This window comes from Anas platyrhynchos, chromosome 4 (assembly GCF_047663525.1).
Source record: "Anas platyrhynchos isolate ZD024472 breed Pekin duck chromosome 4, IASCAAS_PekinDuck_T2T, whole genome shotgun sequence".
Classification (NCBI taxonomy): Eukaryota; Metazoa; Chordata; class Aves; order Anseriformes; family Anatidae; genus Anas; species Anas platyrhynchos.
The window spans coordinates 63,646,565-63,664,662 of NC_092590.1; the positions used below are offsets into that span (position 1 = coordinate 63,646,565).

The window sequence follows — 18,098 nt, forward strand, 5'->3', positions numbered from 1 at the left end:
AAAGGGGGACAGGGCTGCCTGGTTACCCAAGCAGATGCCAGGCTTCTGATTTGCATTTGATGAAAGCCACTTGTGAAAGCAGAATCAATGCTCAGATTTACAAACAGTAAACGTGGGTATTGGCTTGTCATTTCTTCTTAGGTTGTTGTCCTATAAAGCTGCTCAAGTTCATCTCTTCGCAAGAACATCTTCCTGCTATCCCTGCTGCCCATAAGCATTATGTTAGATCGAGATGAAGGGTGAGTAATTCCTTTTAGCTCCATTATCTTTTTTTTTTTTTTCATTTCACAGGAGGAAAAAAAAAAAAGAATGAAAATGCAGTCATTTAGAATAACGCATTATAAGTTGATGAACCATAATAACTAAACTGTGTGTCTGAAGGGGCCTAATTACAGAACACCAGAGGCACAAGAGGGAGCTTATTGTGGACAACAAAATAGTGCTCTAATAACGCTGTCACTGTACTGAGTACAGCACCAACATTAATCCGTGTGGTTATATCCAGGTAGAGAATGGAACAGAATGCATCAAAAAGAACAACAGAAAATAATCTGAAAGGGTTATATATCAAATCAAAGCCAGAAGGGAGAGAGACATTATTTTGAATGGGGTTAACTGAAAGCAAAATGGCAGTGCTTCTTAAATAAGTGTGTTTTTTGACTAGTTTGTGTGTAAACTACCACTGTTTGATGTATAAGGAGTGTGTATGTATGCTAAGGTATAAATACAGGAGGAAAAGAGTCAGCAAAGATAGGCATTCAAGACAATCTATTATTATGTGATGAGATCAGCTGTTACAGACTCTATCAAGACCAGTGGCCAGTTAGAGCTGTGGATGCATCTTTTCTCCTGTTAAAGTGTGTCTGTGGTTTTCAGATTGGACATGTGGCACAGCACTATTATTTTATGCATGACACATCAGGAGAAAAAGCTCAGTGTCAGTAATGTAGCCTAATAAAAGGACTACAGCAGAGATGTTGCCACTTCCCTTTGATATGAACTATAATGAATCTAACTTTGTTTGGCTTGCGTGTCCTACCTCAGCAGGCATGCTCGGTAAAACCTTGTTTTCTGTGATAATACATAGCCATTCTGACAGAAAAGATGGAGGTTTCATATGTACCAGATGAAGAACATTCTTTATAGTGCAGGAGGTCAGACAGAAAACTTACCCACAAGCGACAGGGCTGAATATAAATCTCAAGATACTCAAAAGCTCACTGCTTTGTCTTGGCTATTTCTGTTTTTCTGTACCATACAGTGCAGTACAGTGCACAGACTCATGAGCTAGATCTAAATGAGCTGTTGCAAATATAAGTGTCACTGCAAGCAAGTGTAGGAGGTAATGCACCTCTTGGGCTAACTTAGGTTTTTTCCCATGATAGAGTTACTGTGCTCAGTACAAAATAAATCAAATCAGCTTTAGCAGATTTATACCATAATATTACTGAACTGCTTCCAGTGTCTGAGCAAGTTTGTCTAGTGCCAGTTTAGATATCTCTCGATGTAATTAATATTTTTTTCTAATTCTAGACAGTTGTATATGTAGGAAGTTTTAAGGGATTTATAAATGATGACCTTGCTTGTGTCAACTTTTACTCTCACTCATACCTCCCAAACTCATACATGCATCAAATATTCAAAAATAGTTTTTTTAAGTAATACATGGAGGTTATATCTATATGTGAACAAATGTTTTAGTATGCCATAAAATGTTATCCAAATGTTAGTTTACCTTCTTTTTTTTCTTTAGAGTTAATATTTCATGCATCTATTTTTTCAGAATCAAAATTTCCCATTAAAAAAAAGTATACATATGTTGCTGTAATATCAGAGAGCTTCATTTAAAAAACAGAAACAAAAACAAAACAAACAAACAAACAAAAACCTAAATTTCCTCATTATTTAGTGGTTACTTTACAGTTAGTACATAATATCTATCAGTACAGGGTAGATACCAATATTTGGAACCCAAAGGTAGATGGTAAGAATGCTTCCACAGAAACTACAGGTTTAAAGATTGTCATTATTATTATTGTTATAAAGTGTAAAGTAAGAAATGAGGTTGTATTACCTTGTTTCTTGTAGGCCTGGTTTTTAGTCCCTGGGTATGATTTTAGTCTGAAGACTGAATGTAGGAATCAGGCCATGAGTTTGATTGTCCCAAACACTTGAAACTTCTTAATACATGTATGTTTGGTTGTGAAAAGTTTTCACTAGAAGGTTTCCACCCTGCAGACAAGTATTATGTTATACCTATATCCGTCTCAATGAAGGAACATATGAACTGTTGCAATGAGAGCCAACTGAGACTTGTAGTGAGAATTGGTCTGATGCATGGAAATTTGACTGGCTATATGTGAATACAAACAATTAATGTAAGTAGTTGTAGTGAACCCTCTTGGCTTGAGCTGTTATACTTCTCCAATGAGATTTGAATCTACTTATGTTATTTTATATGAGGAACAGATAACCCCCCAGCTATCTATTTATACCTGCTCATTTTTTAGGTTGTAGGCATTTTAAAACACTTAGTATTCAGGACCAAAGTTTACACTCTCAGATAAGTGCAAGCAGCAGCAAATAAAAGGACTTTTTTTTTTTTTTTTTTTTTTTTGGTGCAGATATAAGGTCAGGAGACAGGGATGGGTAAGCACTACTTCCAGGCAAGAAAAATCTTTTTGGACTCCTGAGAACAAGTTCTCTGACAGTACTCCTGCAGCTGTGCCCTTTTGTTCCCTTTTTCTTCCAGTTGCATCAAGTAGATGAACTTTCTCTTCAGTTAACTGATTTCACTATTTCACTGTTCTCTCCTTTTCCTGTCATTGACTCAAAACTAAATATTTCTTCATGGCCTTCTAAAATTATTTTTTTTTTCATGTTCTTGTCTTGTATACTATGTGTATCTCTTCCAGTCTGCATCATTCCCATTTCATGCCCTCTCTGCAATGTGCCTCTTACCTAACAGCTCTTTTGTGTCTTGATTCATATAGTCCTGCACTTGAAAATAAATGTTTTATTTTGCACTGCACACCTCACTCCCTCTTCAAGGCTCTCATTCAATCCATTCCTATAAGCTTACCACCCTTCACTGCCTATGCTCTGGTGCAGTCTAATCCTTAGTTGTGAGTGTATTTGAAAATGAAAGAACCAAACACCTATAACTATAAAGAAAAGGGAAAAAAAAAAAAAAAAGTTAAAGACTCAGCACACCACCTTGCAAATAAAAATGATTCCAGAGTGACCTGTGTGCTCCCTGTTGATTGCATCAACAACCATCATTTCTTCGTGATTATCTTACTAACATTCCAGACTTCAGATCAGGGACCTTACTTTCTGAGTCATCTGTAAATTGTAATCTTTTCCAACACACTGAAAAACAACAGACTTTTTTTGTTGGACACACAGTTTGTCTATTCAAAAAGAGAGTAAGAGTTCATTTTCTATTATCTCTTTTGTGCTTCAGAGGGAACAGATGGCTCAGCAAAGTAAACATCTGTATGTGAAATGTAAAGTGTTTGTATGTTTGTCTGTGCCAATGGAAAGTGAGACCTGGTCATCATTACTAATGTACAAACTTTTGAGGAGAAGACTAGGAAAATTTTGATTTAACACATAAATCATCAAGTAGAAAGTTGCTGACAACTAACTTTAAAAAATAAGAAATTTCTGGCTGTTTCTGTGACATCCGTTACATGCTTGGGCCCATACTATAGAAAAGGTAGCCATAAATATCTCTTTTCTCACAGAATTTCTCTGTTTGAGAAACACTGTGATAAGCATTCCTGTAAGCTAAGGCAAAGAGTAAGTCAAGGGCACTGCCTGTTACCTGCTGATCATTTCTTGTCCTTGCCTCTGCTTTCTCTGATGCATGTAAATTATGGTACAACTACCAGAAACATGTTAATATTTGCATTAGCTGATATTTGTGTGGTCATGCCCTAGAGTATCTGTTGCATTCCATATTTGAGCTATACTTTCTTTATTGAAATTGGACACTTGAGCTCTACTCTGATTGTCTCGTCTTGTTTAGGGAACAGTATATGTAGCATGAAGTTATTTCAGTTACTCAGTTTTCTATATTCCTTCTACTGTTAAACTGCATTAAACAGGGGGATAATTTCTCTTTAATACTGAGTAATATAGGCAAGATTTGTAAAGGAAGATAACATTAGACCAACTGATACCATGGCAGGCATATAGGTGTGATATAGCAGAGCCACTGCAGTAATGTATTCAGTATTCCCCATTCTCCTATCCATTTCTCTGTGGTATGCCTGAGGTTTTATACTGCTGTACCTGCTTTGTTTGAGTAACATATAACTGCATTGTAGAAGTTGTTACAAGTTGAAAAAAATGATTTGACAACTTTGTGTGGAATAATTGATGCTTTTGACTCCCGGAAAATTGTTGGAGGCTATTTGCTCTTATTAGGTGGCTGTTACTTGGATGATGGGGAGGAAGTTATTTTCTTGTTCTAAGCATGCTGGCAGAAACGGAGGTTTTTTCTTTCTTTTTTCTCTTTTTCTTGTGAATTTGACTTGAACTCCTAGTCTCTTATCCCGGAAATACTAGATGACAATCTATAATCCTGGAGTCATTACTTCTGTAATTGTTGTTTGATTCAACAATTATAGATAAACACGATAATCAAAATGATTAACAGTGAAAATAACTTTTGTAATGTAGATTTTTAGATTTTAAGATAAAACCCTATTGTAATAAGTAGGGCAGTTCAAATTTCTCCAAACCACCTTTTTTAGGTTTTAGAGTCTGTGATAAAATCCTGATTCCACCAAAGTCAGCTGCAGAGTGACGATTGCTGTTGACTGAGCCCTTCAATTTCTAAGGCACTTAATGACCATTTTAAAACATGGATATATTTAAATGGATCCCCTAACAAGGGAAAGTTTTATGTGCTTGTTTAATGATTAATAAACATGTATGGGAGCATAACATGCTTATTTCTCTGCAAGGCCAAGTTTTGTACTGAGATAGATTAAATTCAGAAGTGACTTTCATCGCAGTCCTGTTCCTGCTTTTAGTGTCAGTTGAGTCTGATTGATTACTTTTCTTCAATGGCAAAGGACTAATGGAAAAAGATCCTAAGACTTTTGGAACTAGGAGACCTCAAAATCAAATGTAAAGATCTCAAGGGTTTTCTCTGCTCACAAGGTTCTGTTTTATTTGTTGTTGTTGTTATTGTTGTTGTTTGTTTTGTTTTCTTAAATAGCTTACCCTTGTTCTTTTGCAAAAATTTGAAGATCTAAGGTGTTGTTAACATTGTAATAAATCAGTCTTGCCTTGTAGTGTTGAAGAATAAACAACAAATGAGGATATTTAAACAACCTTAGATGTAATCGTAATAACAGAGCACTAAAATTCAGTTTTTCAAATTTCAATACTTTATCTATCTCCTATTTATATTGGACACGTTTTCTGCTTTAGTTAATTCTTTTCCAACGGAAAACCAAATCCATTTGATGCTTTCTTCTAATTTAAGACTTCTGGACAACATTGATATATAACTTCAGTATCCTTGGTGGTCTTGTTATTTCTTCTTCCTTGGCCTTTGAGAAAGCTGTGTCCTAAACTATCCTGTTAACAGAAAAATATGAGGAATAAGTGAATGGAAGTTGATTTTGGTGTTCTAGATATACTTACATTTCATTTTCAAAACTTTTTTTTTTTTTTCTGTTTCTGATTAAAGCCACCTGGCCAAACCTGTTTGTTTTAATTCTAAAGAATTAAAGAATTCAGAGGAGAAATTAAAAACGTACAAGCCTTTCTAAATGAATGCTGTACAACATTGAAGTCAGTTTTACAGAAAATAAAGGGCATGGAATTTAGGACTTGGAAATGAGTACACTGTGCTAAGCTACTCCTTCAGACACATAAAGTACTTTTCTTTAAATCTTAATGAGCAGAGGTGAAACCTGTCTAAATTTTTTCCAAAGTCAGATATTTCCTTCTTTAGTTGTTCTTGACTAAATTGCATTAAACTATTGCATTACTTGTCTGCCACACAGCTGCAGTGCTAGGAGGCACTAAAGTTCCATAGTGCATAAATATCACAAACAGTTCTTCTTTAATTTGAGGCTGTAAATGTCTCCCTCCCCTCCCTGGATATCAAAAATTAGAAAAGAGTAAAGAATACGAAAAGTTTTATCAAAGCAAGAAGAATAAAATATAAAGTAATGTTCTTGTGGGTGTACTTCTGTGGGACAAACCAATATTCATCATAATTTTACTTGAAATGGGAAATGAAAAATAGAAAGGAACCCAAGAGAATAAATTAAATGGCAAATACTGTGTTATTTTGAAAAATACAAGATTAATTTCAGTTTTTGAGCTGGCTTTTCTTTTTAATAACACATTCTATTTTAATCTTCTGTATCTATTTTATCATGTATTTTTCTCAATGTACATCATTACACCTAGGGTGGATACAAATTATAAATTTACAGGAGCTAGAATTTATCCAAAATAATTTGGAAATCACTTGGGAACAAAACAGTGCTAGAAGCAGTTGTGCAAAAGCCTATATTTTAAAGATCATCAAGCTTTCTCCCCCTTAGAAAAACAGGAGAATAAAGATCAGGATGAGGAGCCAAATTTATCTTCAAACTAAAAGTATTTAAATCTAAGGTTGCAAGCCTGAGGACTCCTTCTTTCCTCATCTACTTGAAGGGATCACAGTGATATAACAGGATCAGAATTATTCTGAATCCAAACAAGTCCAAGGCCATGGCAGATGTGAGAAGCACAAGTGCCTTTTGCTGTGTATGAGAATAAGATGAGGAGAGCAGCTGCAGAAGCTGCAGTTTCAAGTGGACAAGAGTGGCATGTTGTAATCTGCTCTAGAAATGAGGAAGGAATAGATTACTGCAGTCAGCATTCCAGATGAAAGGAGAGGTCTTGACCCTGCCAAGCAAGCATTGGAGGAAAAAAAATCACTCATCTTCATATATCAGTAGATGGAGAACCATCTGACTAGACCTCAGTTATGTGAATCTATTTAAATTAGATGCAGAGGTATCTCCTAATTAGAAATAGAAGGCATTTTGTGGTTTCTTCACAATATTTCCTGACGGTAAACATATTACTTAGAAATTATATTAGCTGGGAAACAGAAAGGTAACCCTAATTCAGGATTTGATCACGACTGTGTAACTAGACACAGGCGTTTTATTTAAATCTTTGGAAAGAACATCTACTGGTACGCTAATATCAGTTTATTTTAAAATCTCTGTGTCCTTTCTAGTGGCTTTGCAGGCATTGTTCAGTCAAAAGTGGCAGTGCCATTGCAGCTCACAGGATCAGACTCGTCCCATAAAATGTTGAGGTATTCATGGGAACAAAAGTTAGGGCAGACTTGCTTAGTATTTTTCTGCTTAGAAATGTGTTCTTAGAATTTTGGATTTAGGCAATACATCATCCTTTCTCTTGTCTCCTTATTCACAGTTCTGCACACCTACCCTCTGCCACATCATTACAGCTGACAGTGTAGCTGTTTTGGAGTCATGCTGTGAACCAGATCTTTAGCTTATTAGCTAAAAAAAAAATCTGAGCAGCAATCTCTGCATTTAGTACACCAAATAAAAAATCTAGTAATGATTACACCACTAAAAAGAAAGCACGACTTTTTTTTTTTTTTTTTTAACTAATGTCCCTGGCATTCCACTATCTCCAAGAAAATGTTTTTTAAGAAAAACTCTGTGATATAAAGATAGATTTCTGACTTTATCTGGCCGGTAATATAGAATCATTCAGGTTGGAAAAGACCTCTAAGGTTATCTAGTCCAACTTTTATTACAGAATCACAGAATTTCTAGGTTGGAAGAGACCTCAAGATCATTGAGTCCAACCTCTGACCTAACACTAACAGTCCTCCACTAAACCATATCACTAAGTTCAACATCTAAAAGTCTTTTAAAGACCTCCAGGGATGGTGACTCCACCACTTCCCTGGGCAGCCTGTTCCAATGTCTAACAACCCTTTGGGTAAAGAAGTTCTTCCTAACATCCAACCTAAAACTCCCCTGGCGCAACTTTAGCCCATTCCCCCTCATCCTGTCACCAGGCACGTAGGATAACAGAACAACCCCCACCTCGCTACTAAAGTCCACCACTAAACCATGCTGCTAAGTTCTACATCTACATGTTTCTTGAAGACCTCCAGGGATAGTGACTCAACCATTTTTTTGGTCAGCCTGTTCCAATGTTGCACAACCCTGTCAGTAAAGTATTTTTTTCTAATATACAAACTAAACTTCCTCTGACACAACTTGAGGACATTTTGCCTTGTTTTATCACTTGGTGCTTGGGAGAAGAGAGTGATCTCCACCTTTCTATAGCCTCCTTTAACATAGTTGTAGAGCACAATAAGGTCTCCCCTGAGCCTCCTTTTCTTTAAGCTATACAACCCCAGTTCCCTCAGCCCCTCATCGTTAAGACTTGTTTTCTAGAGTCAAGCCAGAATGCTGTTGGCCCTCTTGGCCACCTAAGTACACTGCTGGCTCATATTCCTTTACATCCTCTAGAAGCCCATGAAATATTTATATTTTTACCTTTGTATCTAGGTACTTTCAACAAATTGGAATTTACACTAAAATGGATAACTGGCAAAAGAGCCTGAATCATGGCTAAAGAAATATATTCCTGAGCATGACCATTCTTTTCAACCAGCATGAAAAATATTCTGTGTTTGCAATGCCATGTGTTAAACCAAATGACCAATAAAGTAAGGGGCAACAGAGGACTTGTCAGTTTTAACAGGCCTACACTGCTCATCAAAAATTTCAGTATTGGATGAGTATATTTTCAGTACATTACACTTAATTTTGATGAACTTATCAAAAAGATCATTAGACAAAACCACCTAGGAAAGTGGTGGTGATGGAAGGAAACAATGGATCTATTTACATGATCTATTGTGTTCCTGTGTCTTAACATTCCATTCTGTTTTGGTAAAAGTTAATATTTTTACATGGAAATTAGAGTTTTTATTAAATTATGTATGTGTCATTTTATTAGATTTTATAAAAAGAGTCCCTCTCACTCCCAGCTCTAGTGCAGGTGTACTTTTGTTTGTTTGTGTACTTTGCTGCTGTTGTGGTTGTTTGTTTGTTTGTTTTTGTTTTGTTTTGTTTTGTTTTGTTTTGTTTTTGGCAGTTCAGCTTTTCAGAATACCACTCCAGAAAATATCAGATGTATTCCAGATTATTTTTTTATAACTTCTGAATATTTAGTGTATTTGATACCATGATCAAAAAGTACACTGATACCATAAGAGTTGCACAATACTGAGCTAAACTTCTATTTAATACCAACCATAACTATGCTGTAATATAAAGCTGTGATTAATGTTTTTTCAGTTGTAATTAGAAATTATAAGTGTGTGATCACCTCACTTCAGATGTAATCTATAGTAATTAACAAATACATAAATTATGCTGTGAATAGATATCTACTTTTCTTTTACTGTTTATAAAGAAAGATATCACACAAAGAAGACTACAAATCGTAATTCAAATTAAAACCAAGTTCATTTCAATTTAAGGTATAAATAAGAGATATTTCTGCTGCTGATATTTCAGTAACAAACAGGCCCTTACTGACTTTCTCCAAGGTCTTAGCCATTCCACAGTAGAGATAGGACAAAACTGAGGAGTGGTCAATTTAAGGCAATGTTTTTTATTGTTCTTCATCTCTGTGGACTGCTAAGGTGATTCAGACTCTCAGAAATTTCACAAAGGTCAAATAATGGCTATATTTAACTTTCCCTACATCCCTTAGCAATACTACATAGACTCAGGGCCAGGGTGAAAACTGCTTATCAAAGACCAGTAACACACACAGTGACTTTCTTGAGTTCAGGAATCTATGCTGTTTCTCCATTTAACAGTAATCACTGTCTTGCTGGTAGACTGAATCAACAAAAACTTTTGTTCCTCTTCACACTTACCTACATTCTGTACAAACCAGGTCAAGGTAACTGGCTAGTCTTATTCGTTATCTTTTAGCAGTAAGGGAAAATGGGTGAAACACAGGACCTTTTTCTTTCTCTGATCTTGGTGCAGTGCAGCCTGTTTGGAGGACTTTTCCATGGCTATTTGATTGAAATAATCAAATGGTCTCTGCTGGAATTTTTCCCTCTCTGAGGGGACCTTATACTATGTTGTGGTACAATAGGAGCACAAATGAAATCTGATGGGATAGTTATGGGACAAATTGCTTGTAGCAAGGAGAAGTATCACAGCTGGATTTATTTCTGGATGTAACAAGCCAAAGATTTCTGACATAGCCAGACACTGTGCTGGATATTTTTCTCTCAAAGCTGGAGTTATTGTCTTTTGGTAAGACAAAATACTTAAAAATTCTCTGTCATTGATCTTCTGTATTCTTACCACAGAAATTCAAAGAGCAAAAAGTTTTATCTTGTGTTTCTGAACTTTTTCTTTTCTAGTGCACCTGTCTTGAAAAGCCTCAGGAGCATGGATAGCTATTCTAGCTTTGTGGTTAATGGTCTTGGTCATAGATGTTTCTCCTTTCACTCAAGCAGGGCTTCATGTTCTTTGTCAGCTACTTCATCCATCTGCAGTTTTAACTGTTTTGTGCAAGCATCCTTGTACAAATCAGCCTAGTTTCTACAGATTGTATAGTGCAAGTCTGATCCTCTAAAACACTGAGACTTGGAGTCACTTTCCCTGATGAGGAATGATGAGGAATTAGTATAAAATGAAGATAAGAAACTGTCCACTTGTTCTGTTAATACTAAAAATCAAACAAACAAACAAACAAAAACCCTTTATTCTACCATAAATATAATCTGAAATATATTGCAGATGGAATTGGTGACTCTGCTTTTGAATTGTACATTAGTCTTTTGATCAAGAGTATGCATCTGCTCATATCTTCTACTATGGAGTTTGCCCAGATTTTTCATCCTTAAACTTGTTTCTATTTTGGCTAATCTTTTCCTCTGTGAATTCTGCTAACATTACTGTGAGCATCTCTTTAACTTTTTATATTTCAAATGCATTTCAGAGTATTTTAAAAATTATAGAATCATAGAATCATAGAATATCCTGAGTTGGAAGGGACCCTTAAGGATCATCAAGTCCAACTCTTGACACCGCACTTAAAACCCAGTACACACCTGGAAAGGAAAATTGATTTTCAAGAAGAAGGTGGCATCCTTTCTCTGTGAAGCAAAGCCTGTTTCCACCACACTGATCAGCGTAACTTCAGCATCCCCAACTTCTGTGTTACAGCCACTTGGGAAAAGTTTAGTGTATTACAAAGTGAAGGTGATTTACAGGTTGAAGCAAGCTGCAGGTTGGGGTATGTAAGCACCTGCCTAGCTCCTTAGGTGCATAATATAGAGCATATGGTCTGTACTGGGCAAGGCTGCAGTCTTTTCAACATTCCCCTGCATCCCCAAATCATGGATCCAGGTAATTATATAATTATATAAATTATAATTATAATTTTTATTCTAGGGTAGTATGTCCAGATACAGATTTACTCTGGTGTAGATTGAGTAGAATAACTTATTTTGGCATAGTTAACTTCAGTCAGTCTTACCTATACCAGCAAGAACTTGGGGCAGACTTAGCATAGCACTAAAGCACTTGCACACTTTTTTGCTAGTTATCCTCTTTGGATCAGATGGAAAACTGTGATTTTTACAACTAGGGAGTGTTCCCTATCCCATGGACATTGTTCATGTGTAGGAATGCTCTGCCCAAGAACCTCTAGGGTTTTCACTGGATAATTACATTCTGCTTGTCCAAATGGCTTCTTCCCTGTTTGTGAAAAGCATCCCTCCATTTCTTTTGAATTGCAGCATAATGTTGTTTAAAGCAAATGTAGTTTTTCTATGTAGAATGAAATAATCCCATAGCTGTTGTCTGTATTTATTTGCTTTAGATCCTCGTGCCACACCCTAAAGTTCTTGTGGTGGTGGTTTTGTCAACAGACAGCATTATTTTTTTGTAATGAAATCCAGCAGTTTTGTGAAAATTAGCTCTCCTCAAATGCTGTTGTTTAACATTTGGTCACTGGGTGTCACTACTGATCCAGGAGAAAAGCAAAGCTTTGTTTCCATTTTTGTTTTAAATGTTGTACAAAGCAGAAAAATAATATGTATAAAAGAACTTTTGTATTGTCTATAAAAACTTACAACTAAGGACTCTATAAAATGGTCAGTAAAGAGGTACTGTGTTCTCCAGTTTTAGCAAAAAGTCTTTGCAAAAAGTTTGCAAACCACTTCTAACTACAGAAAAAGAGTTACTAATGTTTTTCAGTATGTTAGCTGCTCCTAAAACAGAACGATTTTAGCTGCTGTTCCAGTCAAGGACCACAACTGCAAAAGGGAAAAATGTATACTTATTTATTTATTTATTTTGGTTCAGAGTACAGAAAACTAGGTTGCAGTAGAACATTAAGAAGTCAGACTACATTTGCAAAAATCAATTGTCAAAGTAAACCTCCTGCTTGGAATTTCTTTTGGGGTTCCTGGATTCCTGTTTGTGTGTTATAATCTATCGGTAGAAAGATTAATCAGCCTACACATGATATATGGTGATCTCAAGCAAGGCTGGAAAAATCAGACCCAAAACCTGAGCAAGCATTGAATGGTCTGGCCTTTTCCTATTGTATGTAGGAAAACCAAATTTGAATCTGGAGATAAATCTTAGTCTTTGTTCACTGATAGCTCTTGGTAAATGTGAGGCACCATTTTGGAATGTATGCTGCTATTCTAAGAAAATGAACTTTGGCCTTTTAGTGAAGGAAAACCTGCTTCCTTTGCTGCAGTGCTGTATAAACATCTCCTACTCATGTCTATTCTCTGCTCTTGGGATTCAACAGAGCTTAAGAAAAATATTTTAATGGAGACTGATTTCTAACCCCTGCTGAACACCTCAAGAAATAAATGACTAATGATTATATTCACATTTTTCTGTTCTAATCACTTAATGATCAGCATTTGACAGCAAAATGCCCCACTTGAAGGAGAAAGCAAAGGGGGATGTTAAGTGATCCCTTCATGGAGGAAACTAGCTATATGTTTTGCCGTTCTCCTGCTATTTTCTGAGAAAAGCTAAATCCTATGTGTCCAAGACACCTTGTGCTGACCAGAGTTGAAGGAAACTGAGTAAGCTATCAATGGGTCCATTTTCTCTACCTGGGAGTGGCAAGTATTTAAACAGGGGCAAGTGATGCCTGCCTGTTGCAAATGCTTTTGAATACAAAGATTTCCATGGAACATAGGAAAGAGCTCAGTTTTCTATTTACTGTGTTCCTTCAATGTTATGGGCATAATTTTATTTATTTATTTTCCCCCTGGATATTCAGGAAAATTATCCACAAATGCTGCTGAAGCAGGATTCAAAAGATTTTTTGTGTGTGTGTTAATCCTTACCTGAACAGGCACATTTCATCTGTCCTGCTACTTCATCAGCCTTGTCATGACTGCTAACAGACCTGTTAATATAACAGTTTCTGGGTAAAAGGTTTCCTGGCTTGTAACTAAGTAAATCTGTGAGTGTCAGATAGGTACCTTTGCTTGTGCATAGATTTCTTTTTGATTTATTAGAGTGTATCACCCAACTTCCCTGTTGTTACATGGAAACTGGAAATAATGATTCAGTGCTCTACCTTTCCCAATGTTAAAATGTAGAGTTTCTTTCTAGAAACATGGGTTCATATCCCAGGAGGATGACTCAGCCCCTTTGCTGGCCAAGGAATGCAGGCTTAGTATTAAGGAATTCTTTGTGTTAGACTCCTGAAAGTAACCTTAAGAGAAGTCTTGTGTCCTTACTGTGTAAGCGAAGTGTTCTCTGGACTTCTTTGTGAAAGTAACTCCACTTTCTTCTTCCTCTTTGCACTCTTCTCCTAATAATGACCATTATTTGCAAATTTAGTGTGTGTGTGTTGGTTCCACAAGAAGTCTTAGGCAATGTCACAACATCCAAGGTAAAATCTGCCTTCACCTCCATGCAAAAATAGAGAAAGGGAAAATCAGGCTGTTCTGCCAGAAAAGGGAGGAGACAGAAAAATGTAAGAACAGTCACAGAATGATTTTGTGAACTGCAGTCTATGGAGCTTCAGTTAGATCACATGTCAATAGCTCCAAAGTTATGTTATTTTAAATGTATTTGCTCTACTTTTTCCTCCTCTAGCTTTCATATGTTCTGAGTACATAGAAAACTCTGAATTCCCCTCCCAAGGAGCCAAGAAAGTGTTTCCTTTAAATCTGTGACAGCAACAGAACTGTTGTCCATGTGTTTAATAAGAGCAGAATTACAGTAATGTTCCTGTAACATGTGAGCAAACAGAGTAAGTATTTCCACAATGGCTACAACTGGGATTTTGTAATGCTCACTGCTTTAACCAGTTTAAATAAAGCAAAGCAACCTAAAAACCCCTATCTGATTTGCTAAACAAGTTCTGTCCTGACTCTTTGTGTATATCCTAAATCTTTCTCCAGCTGTTAGTCAAAACAAATACATAATTAAGGAGAACTACCCCTTATTACTGTTTAATTTCCTGATAAAGACATTAAATTAAATTAAAAGGAATTTCCCCAAAAGCCCCCCTTACAAACTGAATCCCTGCACTGACAAGCTATTGGATTTTCTGCAAAACAGAATAACAAACAACAAAAAAATCTACTTTCGGGCTTTTAGATTTGTGCAGTTTAATTGTTGGTCTATTTCCCTGATAAGGTGAGACTAGTCCCATGTCACTAGGGGAATGGTATCCTGCTGTGTTTTTCCATCCTCATTTACAATGATTATGTTATCAGGCTAGCCAGGCAAAAGGGTGGAGCAACTATAATTTCAAAGCAGGATTAGGTTGAAATAACGAGGTCACCAAGTTGTGGTTGTCATGGCAACGTCACATCTAAGAATATGGGATGCTTCTAGGAGATGAGGCAAGCCTCGAGTCTCTCCCTTTGCACAAAATTCCAGACTATTTCTGTAAAATTGCTTAATTGCTTTTAAACATTTTTTTTTTTCCAAAGTGGCTTTTGCCATAACAATGAATCCAAATTGCACTGCTTTTTATTGACTGTGTCTTAAAGATGTGTTTACTTCTGATCTGCTATTGATCCTGTTTTCCTGTTGTCTTCTGAGTCTATATTTTGGCTGTTTTTAAAAGATCTTTTGTTTAAAATATATAACAGAAGCTTGAGGTGATTCAAGCAGCACTCAGGTGTCTTGATTCTCCTTGAGACTTCACAATCTTTTGAAACACAGTGTTCTGTCAGGTCAGACACTGCCCTGGGACCTCTCCCATACTCACAAATAAAGGACAGCGTTTTGCTGTTAACTCCTGAATTTCCCTGCCAGTGATAGTTTGTACCTATTTCTTAGTATCTGATCGTGTTTTTTTATATGTATGTTAAAATCCAGCCTCCCCCCTGCCCTTTTTTTTTTTTTTTCTAGTAGTGTCTAAAAATGTTATTTTAAAACATATCATTTATTATTGTTTCAAGTTGTATAGTTGGATAGGATAAATTTGTGTGGCCGTGGAGCCTTACTTCACCATGTCACTGTTCATTACAGGCTTTTGTGGAAACTTTGTGGTACAAACTCCCGACAGGCAAAGTAGGAAGCAGCTGCGCTGCGTGTGGTTTTGTTTTATTATATAAAATATTACCGCAAATACTTTCTTTTCTCAACTTTTATCTGTGCTTTAGTATTGGTGAACCATTGTGATATAAATCTCTCAGTATACAGTTCTATTGAAATCAGTTTGATTTTGTGCTTTTTTGTTGCCAAACATCTACTGCAATCAGTATAAGGTAGTGTATAGGTGTTCAGGGCTAACAGATTTATGGAGTAAGGGAGTACATTACAAACAGTGTAAGGGAGAGGGGGTAGACTGTAATAGTAGGTATGGTTTTTAATACATAGTGACTCAGAAGAAGCCCAAATTGTCCCAGAAGAGTTTGTCTGAATTTTTCTTCGGTGTCTGGGGCACTTTTGCTCTGGACATCTGAGCTCCACAGAAGATGTCATCTCTGTGGTGTATCAGGATGTGAGATCATGCTGCCGAAGTCTCCTCACTGGTATAAGTTCCACCCTGTTCTTTACATATCGACTTACTTACATGGAACTTGCAGCAATGTCATGGACCAAAGACCACTACCCTTTCCCAGTGTTTGGTTGAAAGAAGAATGTAGACATTCAGATAAACACGTAAACACAAAGTATGATCACATAAGACCAGTGGACTCAGGGCTTAAGTGAAACCATAGGATAAGAGTTCCTACAAATAGGAAACAGAATGAAAAAAGCTTTTTTTTTTTTTTTTTTGCCGTGTTATGAGAAAATTACCAAGCTTACAATAGAGATGGTTTCCGTGGTAAGACTTTTGTTTTTTTATAACAAAAGAAATCAGACAGAAAATACCATATTCAACATCTTCGTTCAAGGACATGAGATGCTAGGTTGGAAATGGTGCTTTTTGGCAACCTGATTTTTGATTGACTTCAGACTGCCTTCAGGGGACAGTACAGATGTTTGCTGTTTCCCTTTCTCTTGTTCTTCACTGTCCTGTTAGACTTGTGGAGAGTATGGCATCTTATACTTTGCCGATGTGCTGGGGAGTAGGGACTGTGCAACATGGATGGTTTCCAACATTAATGAGACTAATCACTGAGTTCTGAGAGTAAAAGGAAAAATAAACCTTGGCTTTGGTGTGGAATGCACTGTTGGACTAGCTGGTAGCAGCATAGTATTTTCTCTCTGACTCTGTTTAGAGGAAGTTGGTCTGTTATTTTCCACAAAGGATGGGATCTTTACACAGCAGCCAGGAATATGTGTTGATATTGTCCAGTCAGGTGAATAAGTTCTATATTTAACAGATCTGCCACCTATGATGGTGCATGAAAATAGGAATTTTCCCTGTTTTTGCAGGTTTGTGCCTTGTCCTGAGAAGAAGCTATAGATTACTACTAAATGGCTTGAATGTATTTTTTCTGTGACCTTTTGATCTATTATTCTTCAATGAGCTGAAGAACTATGTGGTAAATAAAGAAAAATTTAAAGCCAAATTGTCAGTGGGTGTATCCACCAGATGGTGATGTTCTACCAAATTATTTGCACAATGATCTTGCAGTAAAAATCTTGTATTTTGAGAGAATTGTGATTACTTCTAAAATTTCATATGAGTGACTCTTGCTGTTGCTTCACTCATAATTAAGCTTGAAAAGAGAGCATGTTTCTGGCCATGCTAAGGAGTCTACCTTGTTTGTGTACAGTAGAAATGACACAGTGCTGAACAGGGGAAAAAAATAAAAATCTGTAGCTTCTACCACATTGAAACTGGGCAAATGATAGCATATTAGAAGCAAGCTTTACGTGACTACTTTACAATTGTGGAGGACCATGAATCTGACAGACTTGTGTACCACTTGGGCAGTTTGTTTCTGTGAGAAAGCAAGCACCAGGATGAGAAGTGTGAGCAGGGTTTGTGTTGCTATATTGTTCCATGGTTCCTCTTGCCTGAAGGATTGTGTGGATGGATGCCAGAGGTTTGGTTTGCTGGGTGGGGCCTCATCTGCATCTCAAGCTGGAAAGGAATGGGTCTGCGACATTCATCCTCCCTTTTCTTTGGCTGGCTTGTTGAGTTGAACAGCCCTCAGGAAAACTGTGTTATGGAAAGTTACACAATTTAAAGTCTAGCTTTTCCATCCTCATATACAATAAACATCACTGCAGCTTATGCACATACACTGAAGCCACTCAAATGGAAAGAGCTTTGCTATTAAAAATTGTTAGTTATTGATTTAGTTTGAGGAGTAACTGCCAGTAAAATTAGATCTTTCAAAAGTCTTCAGCCACCGTACCTAACATAGTAAAAGGCTCTAAGAAAACAAAAGAAATGTTCTTCTGTTTAGTCTCAAACTACCATCAGAAAAATGAAAATTATAATTCTTTGTTCTGCTTTATATTTTCCTCTTTCTTATTGTCAGTGATGCTGTTTTGCACACAGATCTCCAGTGAAACCATTCTATAGGATATCAAATACCTGTAAATACAAGCTGTGCTCTGTTTGATCCAAAAAGGTAGTAAGAGGGA

The 18,098-nt window shown here is 36.5% G+C and overlaps 1 protein-coding gene across 1 annotated transcript in view; it reads left to right on the forward strand.

Moving 5' to 3' along the window:
* Positions 1 to 204: 204 nt before the first annotated feature.
* The window catches only part of LDB2 (LIM domain binding 2), a 373,131-nt gene continuing 355,237 nt past the window's right edge, over positions 205 to 18,098 (forward strand). The window contains exon 1 of the mRNA XM_072037750.1: positions 205 to 239. Within this exon, the coding sequence (XP_071893851.1) occupies positions 220 to 239 (20 nt within the window). The 5' untranslated portion in view covers positions 205 to 219. The remainder of the gene's footprint in view (positions 240 to 18,098) is intronic.